We start from the raw sequence: 18,196 nt of genomic DNA, 5'->3' as shown, positions 1-18,196 counted from the left end.
CTGAGCGGTTGTGAAACTCTAACAACACCACTTCTTTCTTCTTATATTACATTTGGATGCAATGCGATACATAACATATGCAAAAGTTCACGCTCACGTGAAAATACGTACACAAACAGGTGTAACCTTATTCACCATAGCAACCATAATTTCTGCCATAATCGCATAATTTATATTACAATAAAAGTGTGATAACGCGTTGAGAAGACAAGAAAAACTTAAACTAGCGCTTGTTTGCTTCCTAGTTGTATATGCTTAACAACACTGAAATAAATAAATAAACAAAGTCGAAATGTTCTTCTGGGAGCTTCGTTAACTTTCATGTAAATGCTTTTTACAGTAGTAATGACAACTGTAGTAAGTAACGTTATGCCATTTTGTTGAAAACCGGCAAAAATGTTGGTACTTTAAATGAACTTTACATTTAAATGAATGTAAACTAACCTTGTTTGACACACTTTAGGCGGACAGGGTCTTTGCAGTGTCTGACCACAGCCCACACATCCCTGATGGTCAGTCCGGCCACTGGAGTATCATTGACCTCCAGAAGTAGCTCGTCCTGGTGCAGTTTGCCCCTGTCCGGTTTCACCTCTCCAATAACGGGGAACTGTCCATTCTCCGCGCCTCCCTGCAGCTCGAACCCAAGATCACCACTCGGACCCCTGGATAACACAACCTCGTGGACTCTGTTAGTCCAGTGACTTTTCTTCTTCAGGCTTTTGGACATTTTTGGAGTTGTTAATGTGACAGGAGAGCAGCCATGAAAGCGCGTAATCCGTTCAGTCGGCTCAGTAAAGTTGCACGATCAGTGTCTGTGGATGGTAAGAGTCTCCATATCAGCAGCAGATCCACGGCAGCCTCTTAAAACTGCTACACTCACTGTAACGGTGATGTCCGATTCGCGTAGGAGCCGTTCTTTTGAACCGGTTCTTTTTTTTATGATTCTTCTGAACCAATTCGCTAAGCGTTTGTGAATCACTCGGCTGTAAGGTGAACTACAGGAGTAAAAATTACGACATTATGGAAGCGCAAATGCCGCAAAAATCTGACACCAGTAAAGTAAAGTAAACAAATGTGATAATTAATGAATAATTAAAGAAGAATTTCATTAAACGCGGGATTTCACTATAAAAATAAATGAGCTAAACAAAATGCTGCGCGAAGACACATTTAAATGATGACTAAAATTCGGTAAATATTTTTAAGACAGTTCACTGATACTTTCTACACTTAAAATGCCACAACTTGGACGTTTGCGAACTTATAGACAACAAATGAATCAAATGAGTCGAAGTTAAACGAACTGTCCTTACGAATCGATTCGCTTACATGATTCGGACTTCCTAACGCTGCACTGTAAGCGAGTCCAAAGTGCTCGGGAAACTGAGCCGGATGTGATGTGAGAAGGAGGAGAGAAGAGACGCTTCCCGCTGGAGAAGAGAAGAGAAAAGAAAAGAAGAGAAAAAGAAAGTAACGGAACTTTCAGCCCGGGGCGATTTTTCCATTATAAACGACTGCTGTGCCGCCTCCTGGAGAAAATGCAAAATGGAACTCAGTTTGGGATAAAGTTTTACTTTTTTTTTTTTTTCTTCTGCAGCTGTAGTGCTGTAGGCAAAAGATCACAGTTTTAAACACAGAAACTGAAGACAACAATTTTTAAATTAACCTTGATAAGCAAGTATTTCACAAACACAGTGGAAATGTTAGATCCGTCTATATGAATCACAGTTCCATTAAATTTCTATTATTTTTATAGCATTATATAGCATTTTATATATATATATTTATATATATATATATATATATATATATATATATATATATATATTATTTTAATAGCATACGATTGATATGTAGGATCATTTTAAACTGTCATAAAGATAACAATAATTTGAGAATTTGATAATGTAACCGAACACATGTAATTGACCCAATGATGAAAATTCTATCTTCGTTGACTCTCATTCTTTTTGTAGAATACAAAATAATTAGAATGTTTTGCACAAAATTTAGAATCATCGTGAAAAATGGTTAATCTCACATAAATTGTATATACTACTACTACTACTACTACTATTATTATTAAAAAACACATTTTCTGTAGCTGCTTATAAGACATCTGAATTGGCAGAACTCTCTTCTTTTCAGTCATTATTTATGGCATTGTGTGATTCGAGTCTTTGTCGCGTCACTCAACTTCTCTAAACCTTGAAGACTTTTCTGCCATTCTCCATGAAAAAAAAATTGAAAAAAAGTCTTGATAGACTTTATAATTCATTTTTCCTTCAGTGATTGTGTCTAGACCCTGAGGCAGCAAAGCAGTGTTGAACCATGACGCTCCGTCCACCATGTTTGACAGTTGAGCTGAGGTTTGGAGTTGGTATGCAGTACCCTTTTTCCTCTAAACAAAATGTTCTGAACATTTTCCCAGAAATGGAACAACCAGGTAAGACTGAGACATGTCTCCATAATTTTTTTAGACAGCAGTAGCTTCCATAATCCTGTCCTGTTGTCCACATGAACAAAGTTTTTAGGGTTTTCTGGAGGTCTTTTGCTGAAATTTCTAGGTTCTGTGTGCTTATATTTAAAGTGCAGGGCATCTGCCCAAACTACACTTTCAATCTCATCTTCTTAATTGACCCCAATTAGCTTTTTGAGACGTTGTAGGCCTTTTCCCACCTGTCCTGTCAATGATCACTCAGTATCTTCAATAAAACTGTGACTTGAAAATCTGATCAGCTTTATGAGTAATCAATACAGAAATGCAGATATTTTCAAAGGGTTCACAAACATGTTTTTGCCACCTTATACATATGCATATGCATACCCATATCATGGCAGTACAGCTATTTTAATCTTGCACAATGCAGTTTTTCTTATTAGAGCACCAGGTTTTCAAGTAGATTAGTTACAGAGCAACACAACATCATTTTATGATCAAACGAGGCTGAAACCAAGCCAAACGAGTTTTAAGTTATTATTTGTTTTGCTATAATCCATCATCACACAAAATTTTCTTTCAAGTCGGCACTTTGTCTTCCAAGACAGTTCCCCTGAGTCGCTTTAGAAATATTATTACAGGGCATTTAACTCCATACTGAGAAAACTCCCTATTATCTTTTAAACAGCCAACTGCTTATTTCACTGATATCTGCAATACTCTGTCTTCTATTCTCTGACTTTATTTCATTAGATTACAGAATTCATGCTGAAAATGAACACTGTGGGTGAGTATACCGCATGCGGGCTTAATGATTTTCTTATTTCTGAAAGGAATACATAGGATGATGCTTAGATAGGTGACGTTAAGAGGAAATAACAATGGCCAGTGCTGTGACCTTTGCTCCCTGAGACAGAGGAGCAGCTCTCTGCATTCCACAGATGGGAGTATCGAGACAGTGAGCGGGAGAGGGCGAGAAAGAGGAGGGTGTTTTGACAAGGCAAGAAGAATTGTTTGGCAGGAGGTTTTAAACAAGTTTAGGAATTCCCTGAGCATGGCAAAAGGACATTGAGGAGTTGAAATGGATGTCATGTCCACATAAAAGACGCACAAGCAATTTAACCTCACACGAGTAAGCAGATATTCACACAGAATGCATTTTTGCATAAAAACTTGAGACACGGTGAAAAAATGCATGGTTTACAGTCAAAATTTAAAGTCTGAAATACACTGCAGAAAATACAAGTGGGTAGCCGATGTATTTGAAATACATTTATTTCATGCTAAGTATACTACAAATACATTCACATATTCTTGTACTTAATAAAATACTCTGCAGTTGTACTTTTGGTGTACTAAACTGGTATACTTAAAGTCTGCTAAACTAATTTTGTACTTAATGCACTTTAATTGTGTGGAAGTAGTGCTGAAGTCCAACTAAAGATATACTGAAGTATATTCGATTGTGCTAATATGGAACTACTGCAATTATACTTCAGGTACACTTTAAATATCTTGCATTTAAAGACCGATAATATTCAAAGATCATACAATCCTCATCAATAGTGACATTCAAAACATTTTAGGCTTGAAACATTCATTGTGCACAAGTAGTACTCCAAATAATGTTGAATAATAAATTTTATATCAGTAAATCTCAAAGAATGTCCATGGTAATAGACTTGAACTATACTTATTATGAAATAAATGCATTTTAAATATATTACTTTTTTACTAGGGGTGGACTGCAAAAATGCATTCTGTTGGATGTTTTGAATATCAGTGTGGATGCGATATTCAGACTAGCATCATTACGAGTGTGCTATCGCTTTTATTAAACATTGAATAGAGAATAAGTGCATGTTAAATATTAATTTACATTTCAGACATGCAGTTCAAAAGTCAAAGCAGGATCAGCCCTTGTATGTCTCCAAGCAACACACAGTAGTTGTGTTTGTTTCTTTAAAAAATAAAAAATAAAAAATTTGTGCAAACAAATAGGTTAAGTGACTTATTCAATGACTCACCCATACATTTGTTGCCCCTACTTCAGTGTTTGAGATTGACAGCTGCATTCAACCACAGTAATGGCTCAAATACAGTCAAGCAACCAAAGTCAAGCCTTACTTATAAGTCACAGGTTACCATAAGAACATGATTTAAGGTATGATTTATGCTCATAGCACAAACAATGTGTCCTGAAGATTACTACTCAGGGTTAGGGGTTTGTTCCAATCCCTAAACCTAAGTATGAGCAGTATGCAGCTCTGTTAGGTCAGAGCTTTTTTTTTTTTTTTTTTGTACATGTACTCTCCATCTTCTATAAACAGACTGTTGTTTAGAGCTTGTTCCAAATCTGGTTCATGTTCACACCCACACTCGCACACTTTCATCCAAGAGAAAAGTGCTCCCAAAATCGAGACGCTCCATGCCTGCTGGTACATCAGAGAGCAGGTGGCCTTCCTAAACAGGACAATCGAGTCAGAGATCCAAAAGCTGGAGGAAGCAATCTCTCGCTCCCACAATGCACTCCACCAGATGGGAGCACATTGGTCCTGACAGTGATGTCGCCGTGGGGACTGCAACATATTGCTAGGCAACATGATCTAATGATTATGACAGGCGTAATTTTCAGCCAATTTAAAGCCATCCAGGAATGAAGAGGCAGAGCCTGATGGTTTTAACGGGAGCAGAAAGGGACGCAGATAGGAGCTGTTAATGGCTGATGTGTGTCATTTGGGACGGCAATAACCAGAGTAGATTGAAACAAGAATCTCAGTTGGTTTCTGAAGTTGGGTGAGTCTGTATGAATTTATTAGTGGTGTTTGCTAAGGCAAACATATTATTATTACTGATAGGGTTAGAGATTTTAATAAACCCTAACCTTAAGTGTTAAACTTAACTGCAAAGCAATGCCCTACCACAAACAAACTCCACTGACATTAATTAAAAACAACAAAAAACTGAAAAACGAAAAAACAAACAGAAATGTGTTTAGTAAAAGTGTATGTATCCATTTATTTGAATTAGAAGGACAAAACCTGCAGAAATTGTTTTAAAAATGCTTATATGTGACCCTGGACCACAAAACCAGTCTTAAGTCACTGGGGTATATTTGTAGCAATAACTACAAATATGGGTCAAAATGATTGATTTTTCTTTTATGCCAAAAATCATTTGAATATTAAGTAAAGATCATGTTCCATGAAGATATTTTGTAAATCTCCTACCACAAATATATCAAAACTTAATTTTTGATTAGTAATATGCATTGCTAAGGATTTCATTTGGACAACATTAAAAGCGATTTTATTTTTTATTTTTTTGCACCCTCAGATTCCAGATTTTCAAATAGTTACATCTCAGCCAAATATTGTCCGATGCTAACAAATCATACATCAGCGGAAAGCTTATTTATTCAGCTTTCAGATGATTGTTTTGCCGCCCATGGTCACATATTTAGTGTAAAAACTGGTAGCTATGGTTATTTTTATTCTATAAAAAATATTTGCATATTTTTGTAAACATGTCTTGTCTGTTTTTACTGTTTATTTGTTTGTATATATTTACCTAATTTAATTTACTTTGTTTCTTCTTTCACAATTGTCCTTATTTATATACAATGTTTAGTGTTTATTGTTATTCTGCCATTGAAGAGCTCCTAAATGTTTTTGTTTTTTTGATTGTTCTTTTTACAATGACAATAAAGATATAATCTATTCTATTCTATAAAAATATATTATTTCTCTGTAAAAAAATACAATGAAAAATATGTTTCATATTTATTTTGCTAATCATAGACTTTAAATTGAAATTGAAATACTGCATATTTTATGTAAGACTATATTTGATTAAAAATAAAATAAATCAATGCAATTAAAAAGTATTAAAATAAAGTGAATTAAATAATTTGATAAAATGAAGTGAATTATAAAATAAAATAAACTTGTTTATAAACATTTCTTTCTTCTGTGGAAGTCAAAATATTTAAAGGAATATTGGTACCAAACAGTTTTGGTGCCCACTTACTTTAAAAAAAAAAAAAAAAATATATATATATATATATATATATATATATATATATATATATATATTATGTTCCACAGGAGAGAGTCATACAGGTTTGGTGCAACATGAGGGTGAATAAATGATAACAGAATTTTCATTTTAAGGTAAAATATCCCTAATAACAATAAAGTGTATTTCATTTCATTTCATTTAACATGAGTTGCATTTTGTATTTCAATGGAAGCAAGAACAGCACATCTGAGTTTACATACATGTCACAACTGATAGACTAAGTGACCCAGAAATGACACAGAATGTTAAATATTTCTTCTTTTTGCAACATATGTTTCTGCTTTTCAATTATTCAAAATTCTTTCTTTCTTTCTTTCTTTTTATTTCCAGGTTAAAATACATAAATAAAAATCTAGATTTTGTTTATAAAATGTGTGCCATTATTATTTCATGCCAAACAATTGCCTTTTATTTAAGACTATTCACAATATAGTGTTTATCGTTAAATGACTGAATGAAGTTTGTTTTTTGATTTGAGTGAAAGCTAAGCCTCCAGCAAGCTGCTGTTGGGAGATCATTTCAGGTTTCCCAAACAGACTGCCATGAGAGGTCAGGATGACATTCTTCAAATCAGAACAACGATATATATCTTCATTAGCTGAGGGACCTGTCTCTTAGATTTACAAATGTTATAAAATACGAATAATAAATTTTTTTATTCTGAGGTCCACAAATTTGGGCCGTTTTTGTAGTTAGGTTGCTGTGGCATGTGGACAGACCTCAAGGGAGCGTTTTCCTGACAAAATATCAGCTGCATGATAAGTTACCTTCAAAACGCATTTAACTGCTTTCAGATTCTAAGCTTTTAGTCACTAAAGAGTCACTCCCCTCCTCTCTTCCTGTAAAGCACTCTATTTGAGTCCAAGGCTGGGGTGTCAATAGGAAAAACGGAGTAAATTACTTGCACGCATCCATCATGAACATGACAGCTGTGACATGATGGACTCCAGTCTAAATCACCTGTGACGGAGCATACTGTATGTGTCAGACTCCATGAGGTTATTGGAACAGAGCCACCGTCCTGCTGTCACTGGGTTTCACAAGAGTTAAAAATCGTTAGGGATCTGATTGGGAGATAGTGGAGGCAGTCATTTAATAATTTTTATATTAAAATGATTGCAGTTGGGTTTACCAATTATAAATCAGGTATGTTATCCCAATATCTGTTTAATAACAAATGAGAGCTTCTACAATAAAGAACAGGAATAATAATTAAAAAGAAATACAATAATTTAAAAGAAACACATGTGCCAAGTTCTTAAAAATGTACTCTTTGTATTTATGTGGGTTTCATATGGTTTTGAAAACTGTATATACAATTTTCAATCAATCAGTCAATCAATCAATCAATCAAAGAATAAAGGACAAAAACAACAACAACAACAAAACCCCATTGACTCAAATGTCATGGGGTGTAACCATCGAACCAAGTATAAAAACATTAAATTAATGAATATATATATATATATATATATATATTTTTTATACTTTAAATGCATGTGAGTGTACTTAATCAAATTATTTTCCAAAATGTTTAAAAAATATATTTTAAAGGTAAAAAGCATTTATTTATGTATGTATGTATTTATTTATTTACTAACTTACCTACTTATAAATATCATAATTTTTTTTTTTTTTCAAGTAGAAACAAGCAGACAGGCAGTTTAAAAATTAAACTTACTTAGATCTTTTCATGGATTTCATTTTTTAAATGAGGCTTTTTTTCTGCATTATGACGTCACGACAGTTGTACCACCCTGACATCTTTGACTTTATGCCCTGCAAAAAATATCAAAATTAATTTAATTCAGAAATTGAAAACATCCTGGCTGCTTTTTTCCTAACATTGAAAGTACATGTGGACAATCACTGTCAAGCTACAAAAAATGGTCTTCTGAAGCTTATCGTAAAGAAGAAACTAACATTTATTTAGTGTTATTGATGAAGACCTTGCCAATCATGATAACTCTTAAATCTTATTTACCCTTGTACATACGGCTCCAGGTTTTGACAAATTGCACACGGTCTGAGGGAAAGATTTTTATTAAATAATGACTTCAATTTTGGTCTGTACTGTACCTCACAAATTTATCATAAGACTTAATATATTGCACCAATTTAGCAGCTTTACAGCTTTAGTACCACGTTTATGGTACTCTTTCATTCTTAAATGGAATAGTAAATGGTGGCAGAGTTTATTTTTAGCTGAACTGTTATTTTATCAAGACAACTTTAAATTTAATATACAAGTGCGACTTCTTAAAAGCACACTCTAAAGAATCACCTATCAATATGTGCAATATATAGTACAGCAGGAGTCAGTTAATGCAGGGGAAAAAACGACATGCGCCATTTCCATGAAGCACTTCTAAACCTATCATTGTCCTGTAATGCTCTGTACAGATGTTAACATGGTGTGTAATGCTCCGAATTCTCTGAATCTTTCTTGCTTTTACATGAAATGAACCCATAATATCACACACTCTTTGGACTGAGAGTGTTATGTAACCCTCCCACTTCAGATGTCGGCCTCCATTCTTTATGTAAAGAGGCAGGCTGCAAAAGGCACAGCTAAAACACTTTAAAGCGCACCGACAAACTGTACAATTTAAGATGTCAACTGGCTCTGTTTTGCAGCATTCAAATGCTGACCAAGCCTAGTCAGGTGCAATTTATTCAAAAGCAACTGGACTTCCAGGTGTTGGAAATGTTTCTCCACTCATATGTGTGGATTTATCATGCATTTGATGGGAAAACCACCCTGAAAGTGTGAATTGTGATAAAGGAGGTCCATATACCTGAAGAAATCTAGCTTTTTGGGTTAAGATATATTTGACAACAGACGATGCTATATTTTTTATTTATTTGTTTGTGTGTGTCTAGAGATATCAATGTATTAAAAAATACATTCATACATGCAATGGATTAAAACTATATCTTCTGTGATTAACATGTGATTAATTGTGGATGATAGAATTAACAGAATTAACTAAATTAACTGTTTTTTTTTTACTTGAAAAGGAAATCTTACTTTGTTTTGTACTTTGGCATAACTTTTTAGTATTATTTCTTTTCTTTTTCTAAATAAAAATAAAACATAACAAATATTTAACGATAATAAATAATAACATTCAAATCTGTGGGTCAAAGTCAATACATTTTCTAAAATTACATTACAGGGAAGGTTAGTTAAGGTGTAAAATGTCATATGGCATAACCCCACAAAATACTTAAGAATAATTAATTATTTTGGCTAGTATTAATAGTACCTTGATAATTAATACATTTTACCTTAAAAAATATATTTAAAACTGATTTTAAAAATAATCACTAATATGTGTGCACTCACATATTGAAAATATGTTTTTTCTTATGGTTACACCACATGACATTTACAGTCATTCAGTTTAAAATGTTGTTGAAAAATGCAATGGAAATTTTCAAAACCACAAAAAGTACATTTCTAAGACCCTATCATACTTTTTTATTTAAGAATGTTCTTTTTACTTATCCTCTTATCATTTAATTTATTTAAGGACATACCTATTTATCACTGACCCAAGTTAGCATAGCCTAGTCAGCCATTGTATGGCAGTTAGCATGGCACTGCTAATCCATTTCAGATGTTGAACAGCTCAACAAAAAAAAGGTACTTTGCATTCAAAGAGGAACAACATTGTCAAAATATAATAAAGGCAGATGGAGCATAACCATCTACAAAAATTACAGTCCAGGGCTGGCTGGTCAAAAATCAACCTGGAACTCTTTAAATAGCTGACATGTACGAATTAGCCTGTCAGTTTTGCCATTTGAAGTCACAAATATGTTGTGAAAGCCTGTCAACAACTTGACACAGGGTTATTGATAACTTGTTAGAGCATGTTTTAGGCTTGATTTTATCTACTCACGCTGTAATCATAGACATTTTCTTTCTGTTTCACACCTACACGCCACGTGAGCCTCACACAATTTGATAAATATTTTCCCTGGCCAATGAAATTTAATTATTTCACATGACCCAGATACTAAACCATGTTTGTGTCTCTGTCCTGCCTTGAGCTCAGGATTTTGCACAGAAGAACCAAACTCAACAGTGCCACCAACTGGTCAACTTGGGCGAAGAAGAAGCTAATACGAAGGTTTCATTTAAATGTGTGCAAGACTGACTAATCAGAGTCGGATATGGGACATTTCTGTTATATATCTTAGATATGGCTAAAGTCCAACACACAGATGTTTAGATTGTTTATTTATTTTTTAATAGATACAGCTTAATTTTGTAACAGCCACACACTGATGGATTTTCACTCTCATTTACATTTTCATAAGTTTGGTATTTCCCATCTTTTTGATGCTCTCACCACTTGTTCTGCCCTGCTGTCAATCCCCTGAGCAATCCTGCCCCCTAGCTACCAGAGAGAATTAATTGAAAATGTCAGCTCATGCTCCGCTCATTCTGCACCAGTGGATATGTACTGTTAGAAAAAGAAAGTGGATTGGATAGGCAAGATAAAGAGGGTGATGGTTCCAGTCCCTCACATTCATGGTCACCTTTTTTTCGGAAAAACATCAACACTCACAATGTCAATTGTTCCTTCATTTTCATGAAACAAAATACATTTCGAAATGTCAAAAAGTTTGTCAAGATGCAGAGAAGAGGGTGATATTACAACTATAGGGTCTTGTGGACTTTGCATTTGTATGCATGTCCACATTAGGTGTCCTGTCACACTGTAAAAACAAAAGATCCCATAAATATCTGAAGCTGTACTCAAGGAACTCAAAATGTTTTAAGTGCCTCAAAATTCTTTCTCCCATAATAGGGTTACTGGTGGAACCATTGACAGTCTTTGCACTTTGTTTACAGTTCATGGTGTCACCCATTCATTATACAAAGACCTTGGGGTGCTTAGGGAAAAACTTGGTAACACTTTATTTTAAGGTGTCCATAATACAGAGCATTTACCTAGTTAAGTATACTTAGTAGTAGCCGTTGTACTTACGTGAAACAAAATGTACTTACCATGTAACTAAGTTATGGAACAGCCTGTGCTTACAGTTTGTAATTATGTACATGTAATAGGCTACTGCAGCTACTGTTACACATATGTAACAGACCGAGTCTGTTATACAGCTACTTATGTAACCAAAAGATTGTTACATATGTGTTGCAGACTTTATACAACGCAATTATAAATGTAAGTACACAGACATAAGCTACTTAAAATAAAGTGTATCAAGACTGTACTTAAGTGTACTTCATGTGTCTATACTGTACACCTTATCCAGCTGCACCTTAGTTTGATTTAACCCAATACACAGCTTAAATACATGTAATACATTTCTAATTAAAAATGAAAGTTTTTACCGGAAGATCTCTCTTGTAAAAGCCAGCATCTGGTGTAACCAAGAAATTTCTGTAGCAACAATGAAATAGGAATGCATTATTGACTGACTTTTTTTTGCTTCATCAGAATGCTATGAAACTGCAGGTCTTTATGTCCAATTCTAATTTGTTCATAAATACAGTATATCCGTTTTTTTTGTTTTTGTTTTTTTTTACAGCCAGCTTACATCTTCTTTTAAAAGCGACCTATATCCCGTATCTGCATTTACACTATACGCTTGACAAAACAACCCAAGGTAGACGTATTGACCCTAAAACAGTGTTGCCAGGTCTGCAAAACAAAAGCAGTCCAATTACTAATCAAAACTAGCCCATTCGTATGGAAGCCTGTTTCCGCCACTGAATAAAAAAATTAAAAAGGTAATTGCGACTTTTTATCTCACAATTCTGACTTTTTTTTCTCAGAATTGCAACTTTATATCTCACAATTATGACTTTATAACTCGCAATTGTGTGTGTGGTTTTTCCCCTCCATCGGGGATCCTCTCTTGAAATCACATTCTGGGGGAGGAGGAGATTGCTTTAACCCCCAGACGGAAAAAAACCCCATGGCAACAGTGTAAAAGTAGTCCAATTCCACAGGAAAACCGCAGACTTGGCAACCCTGCCCGGAAAAGTGTCCACCTGAGTCAACATCAATCACCGCTGTTGTTTTTTTCAGTGATGTATGGCTCGCATTCACTGGGGAATATCCAATCTGTCAGTTTACATGGCAGATACAAATGCATGTATCCGGTTTATATCTGATTTATTTCCACATATGAATGAGGCCTGAAACCAATCTGAGAATATTGGAATCTATATGCTTTTTTCCTGCTTACATGTTCATGGGTCATATCCGATCTGTGCCACTTGGGAGCAAAAAATTGGAATTTGGTCACTTGAACAGTGCAACATAAATGCAGGCTTAGTGACTTACAAAGCTTTTGCGAACTTTGCAAACGTGAACGCTATTTGAAAGAATCCAAAGGTTTTGTGAGCGAACATAAATGTTTTTTGATTGAATGCAAAATTTCTTTGGGAAATGCAAAACATTTGAGTGCATATGCAACAAAAAAAAAAAAAAAAAAAAGTTTTGTGAGTAATAAAAACATTTTGGGAGTTTCTTGGGGTAACAAAACTTTTGTGAAAGTATGCAAAGTTTTTCTCAGGGAACATGTTGTGAGCGAATGCAAAAGTTTTGTGAGCCACCAAAGTTTCTTAAAGAAGCACAAAACTTTTGCGAGCATACACAAGGTTTCTCGATGAAATGTAGACAAATACAAATGTTTAGCAAGCGAATGCAAAGTTTCTCAGGGGAAGGCAAAAACGAGTGAAAGCAAGTTTTTTGTAGGTGAACACTCTGGAAACACAAAACTTGTGAGCATAAGCAAAGTTTCTTAAGTGAACGTAAAACGTTTGTGAGTGAATGTAAATGTTTTGTGAGTGAATGGGAGGGAACAAAAAAGTTGTACAAATGCAAAGTTTCTCAGGGAACGCAGAACGTTTACGAGAGAATGCAAAACCATTGGAATATAATTTTTCCTCCCATCTCATTTTCTTTTCCATCATCCGGTCTCCTTGGAATTCTGTTACCAGTTTGTCACAATGAACAAGGACATCGATGCCTGTGCTTTACAAATGATATGGACAGAAATTCCCTAAAGGTTTCATTACTCTTGTATATTTCTAAGAGTGCTTTTATGTCCCTGAGTGTGGATGGACATATAGCAACAATTTCAAATATTTCCAGTCAATCAGTAAGAGCATGAGATAACTGAGCATATTTGATAACTTATCTGAAGCGACCTACTTGGAGATTGAATGTTTCTAGAAAAAATAGATAAATTGCTATTTCTGGATGAATATTACTACTGTAAGAACATATACATAACTAGAAATATGACCAAAATGACAAATCACTCTTAGCATAATTCCATTACAGATCAGATATGGCTTCTCCTGAGCATGCATATTTTTCCTCATTAGCTCTGAATCCACGGAGAATTCTCAGAATGCCAAATCTGTTTAAAATATCAGCTGAATAATGTTTCTAAGATCTTCCCTCTTTTAAAAAAGGGCAGACCACATAGGAGCTTAAAATGCCCTTTTCTACAAAGTTCACTTTTTTTTGAAGTTTCTTTTGGAGCTTAAAGCACTTAAAGGAATGTTCAGGATGTTCTATGCAAGTTAATCGCTATCAACAGTATCTGTTGATTATACTGAAAAGACTCAATCTACCATCTTGGATGAAACTTTTTACTGAACTTATTGCAGAGCATTCTGGGGTTGCTTCATCTGTGAACAGCCTTATGGGTTTAGGAGCGCATGTAAGATTCCTTAAGGAATTGTTCATTGAAAATTTTGGAGTTTAGAATGTGACTGATGAGTAAATGGTTATTACAAGGTTATTACAATTAACTAAAACTAAACCCCTAAAAAAATCATTGAAATAATGCAGAATAACAACTTGATATACTATAATAACTAAAACTTATATAAAAATGAATGAATAAATATGTTTATAGCCATAAAAAATATATATATATAAATAAAAACTGATTATTAAAAACGTAAACTATAAAATCCATAATGGTATCTAAAATCTAAATAGCATGTGGATAGTAAAATAACACTGGTAAATGATTTTTGGATGAACTGCTCCTGTGGTAAAGCAAAAGCATTTGCGACTACTGCTGACAGACATTAAGTGTAGCTTTCTACCTTTATACTGTATACAAAAAAGAGCCGTTCAATATATGTCATATAAAAAGGTGTCATCACAAAGCAAACTCTTCCGTATTGTGTTCATATCTCATGGCAAGGTCTGCAATGTCCCTGAGGACGTTGAGATTTTTATCATTGTTTGATGGATGTTATGGGAGGGAAAGATGGGACACCGGCTTGTTTGCATTGAAGGTGTCTTTCTGTGTCCTGAGGGTCTGCCACCTGTCACCACACTGCTTGTATCAAAGCTGAAGGTCACACTGGCCATTTCAGCTACACAAACACAAATGTCAAGCTATAAGACGGACAGGGCAGAAAGGTCAGGTGAAACAAAGAGAAAAGGGGCTTTTTCACTTCCATGTTTCCACGTGCCACTTCTTCAAAAAAATAATTAAATTAGCTTTTATTTGTACATTTTCAGTTTTCATTTTAATTTTAGTTGTAAATTTATGCAAATTTATATTTATTTCAGTTTTAGTCATTTTTGTGCTTCAGCTTAAACTTATTTTATTTCAGTTATAGCCAAGGCAACATTTTAAGTTTTCATAAGTTTTTTTTTTTTTTTTCTTACAGTTAAGTTCAACTAGTTATATTTAAGAGTATTTAAATTTAAGAAAACAATTTAGATTTTTTTTTGTTTGTTTGTTTGTTTGTTTTAAGTTACAGTTTAGTTTTAATGAACAATAATAAAACTTATTTAAAATTTTGACTCAGTTAACTCATTTGTTACAACCAAATTTAATAGGTTTTCTCAAATTGTATTTATGGTTAAATTCAAACCTTACATTTTCAAACCTTACTTATTTTTCTAAAGACAAAAGCATTCAGAAAACGTCAGAAGATTAATCATAATATTTTTTTAGACATAAACCAAAATGTTACTTAATGCACGGCACTTCATTTCAACAAAAGCTAAAGCTATGGAAGTGGAATTTGCACTTGTTAGTTGATGTTTAAGTTATAGTTACTTACTATAAATAAGGGAAAATTCTAAAGACATTAATGTCTAGCAAAAATCAAAGGCAAATTGATATGAATCTTCCACACAGTAGTCAGTTCCCATATTCATTGCATGACAAGACGATATCTGACTGTTGTAAAGAAGAAAGAGGAAATTAGCAAGATACAAAGACGAAGAGATCATACTTCAGTCATGCATCTATGTGAGATTCGGTCAAATGGAATAAACCATTTTAATGATCACACTCCCACAGGCTGTTAGACTGAAAGCATCTATTATGAAAGGTATGAATTTATTTCCTGCGCACACACAAACCGCTCACATGGTCGTGAAGGATGACAGATTAATCTTCCCTTGAGAGTTAAGGCTACATATCACTGCATTTTCCAACAGAAATGAACAATAGAGATGGTAAAACACTGTTTTCATACACAGTGATTACAGCTCCATATGTTTCGCTTCCGACAAGCTTGCTCGGTAGCTCAGCCGGCATGGAATTGGACTTAGGATGCTGAATCCTTTGGTACGAATCCAGTGAAAAACATGACTTGTGAAGAAAGAGCTCAATAATGAATCGAAAAACAAGCTAAAACAGCACGCTTGTGATTGCGTTTTTACGTCACATTTGCTTTTGTTCATACTATCAGGTAGGTTTAGGTGTAGTGCAGATGGTAGTTATTTTAAAACATCACAGAGCATTAGAGATATAGCTCCACTAACGGACAATTCAAGTCAGAACTGCAGCGACATGTCCAACGTCACATAAACCGTACCATGTCAAGCATCCCAAATGGCATTGGTTCTGACATTAATTTGTCAAATTAACTGACATCTTATAATACTTATTGTCAGACTCATTCATGAGAATCTACAGTGTTCATTACATAGACTTCTTTCTTTCTCCTGTTGGTTAGACCACATGACTTTATTGGTCGCACATTTGATTTGATGGACAAACGTTTTCCAAATATCAATAAGCAGTGAAAACTAATATATACATACGTACATATATATATATATATATATATATATATATATATATATTAGGGCTGTCAGTTGATTAAAATGTTTAATCTAATTAATTACATGATGTGTCGAATTCATCTAATTCATCGCAAAATAAATTTTTACTAAAAATACCCACAAAAGATTATTTAAAGCTATTTTTGTGTTAAATTAGAAAGTTTCAAGTAGATATTACAAATTGTAGCTTTAGAAAGAAATATTGTATTTGATTCAACATAAAATGTATAACACATAAACATTTAGGCAACAACGGCCTAACAAACTACGGAACATAAAAGAAGAAACATCTCAGTATTTTTTTTTCATACAATGAAAGTCATTGCTAACTAAAACAGTTTTGTTACCAACAGTCTTCAAAATACCTTCCTTTATGTTCCACAAAAGAAAGGCTTGAAACGACATGAGTGTGAGTAAATGATGACAGGATTTAATTTTTGGGTCAACTATCCCTTTAATGTTTTAACATTTTATTATTATTACTTTTTTATGAAATGATACTCTAAATAAGAAACTAAATCTGACAGCAGGTGGCGGTAAATGTCTTCATTCGATTCATTCAAACGACTGATTCATTCAGGAATACAGCAAATTGAGCAAAAACGCATACTTGTCAGGGTTATGGACCTGTTTTGTCTTTGTTTTCCTCCCCATGTGCTCCTTGACCTAGTTTTCCTTGGTGTTTGATTATGCCCATATTTGGTTGTTCCTGTTCCTGTTCCCATTGAGTTCCATTTGATTCACCTGTGTTCCCCTAATTATCCTTGTTTTGTTCCTTGTTACTTAAGCCCTGTGTGTTCCAGTGTCTAGCTTCCGGTGTTGTACGTCATTCCTTACGTCTTCTAGTCTCCGTTTGTGTGCTCGCTATGTTCCTGCTTTGTATTCCCTTTGGTTTGTTTTATTAAAGACTGTCATTTTGAGTTATCGCCACGTCTCCTCGTTCCAAGCCATAGCTACGAGAGTGACAATAATGTTGTTGAAAATATAACACAATATCAACTTCTTATTTACTGAACTGTTGTATAAAATCACATTTAAACTCTTTATATTCAAGACGAAAATAGCACTCGTGTGATATTGCTCTTGCTGCTCGCGTAATATCCTATGATGTACTGTAAATATGAGACAAAAACTCACACAGGGGCATTTTTTGCACCAATATCTTGAATTTTAGGGCATAACTGCATTTATGGAGATGTTGCCCTGCATTATATTTGTCAACAGTCAACTATATGAAATGTAAGATAATGTACAGGTTTGGGGGCAGGGCCAGTGCGTTAACTGCGTTAAAATATTTTAATCGCGTTATTTTTTCATAACTGATTAAGTTAACGCGTTAAACTGACAGCCCTAATATATATATATAGCTTCACTGCTTATTAATATTTTAAAAACGTTTGTCCATAAAATCAAATGTGCGACCAATTGTATTGTTTACCGAAAAAAGCAATAATTCTGTCATCATTCACCAACTATCATGTCAGACCTCAGACTTTCGATGTTTATATGTGAATAAAAGTCTACATTAAATCTGTTAACACAATTGTGTTTCTTTAGAAGACTGTGATTAAACTGCTTA

The 18,196-nt window shown here is 34.1% G+C and overlaps 1 protein-coding gene across 9 annotated transcripts in view; it reads right to left on the bottom strand.

Annotated features, from left to right (window-relative positions):
* magi2a (membrane associated guanylate kinase, WW and PDZ domain containing 2a) overlaps positions 1 to 880 on the bottom strand; it is a 220,629-nt gene extending 219,749 nt beyond the window's left edge. For all 9 annotated transcript variants that reach the window (XM_058773745.1, XM_058773746.1, XM_058773748.1 and 6 more), the window contains exon 1: positions 445 to 880. In XM_058773745.1, the coding sequence (XP_058629728.1) occupies positions 445 to 727 (283 nt within the window). In that variant the 5' untranslated portion in view covers positions 728 to 880. The remainder of the gene's footprint in view (positions 1 to 444) is intronic.
* Positions 881 to 18,196: the final 17,316 nt, after the last annotated feature.

The sequence above is a fragment of the Onychostoma macrolepis genome, chromosome 04 (assembly GCF_012432095.1).
Source record: "Onychostoma macrolepis isolate SWU-2019 chromosome 04, ASM1243209v1, whole genome shotgun sequence".
Classification (NCBI taxonomy): Eukaryota; Metazoa; Chordata; class Actinopteri; order Cypriniformes; family Cyprinidae; genus Onychostoma; species Onychostoma macrolepis.
Note: the sequence above shows the minus strand (reverse complement) of the source record. Positions and strands in the feature narration are given on the sequence as shown.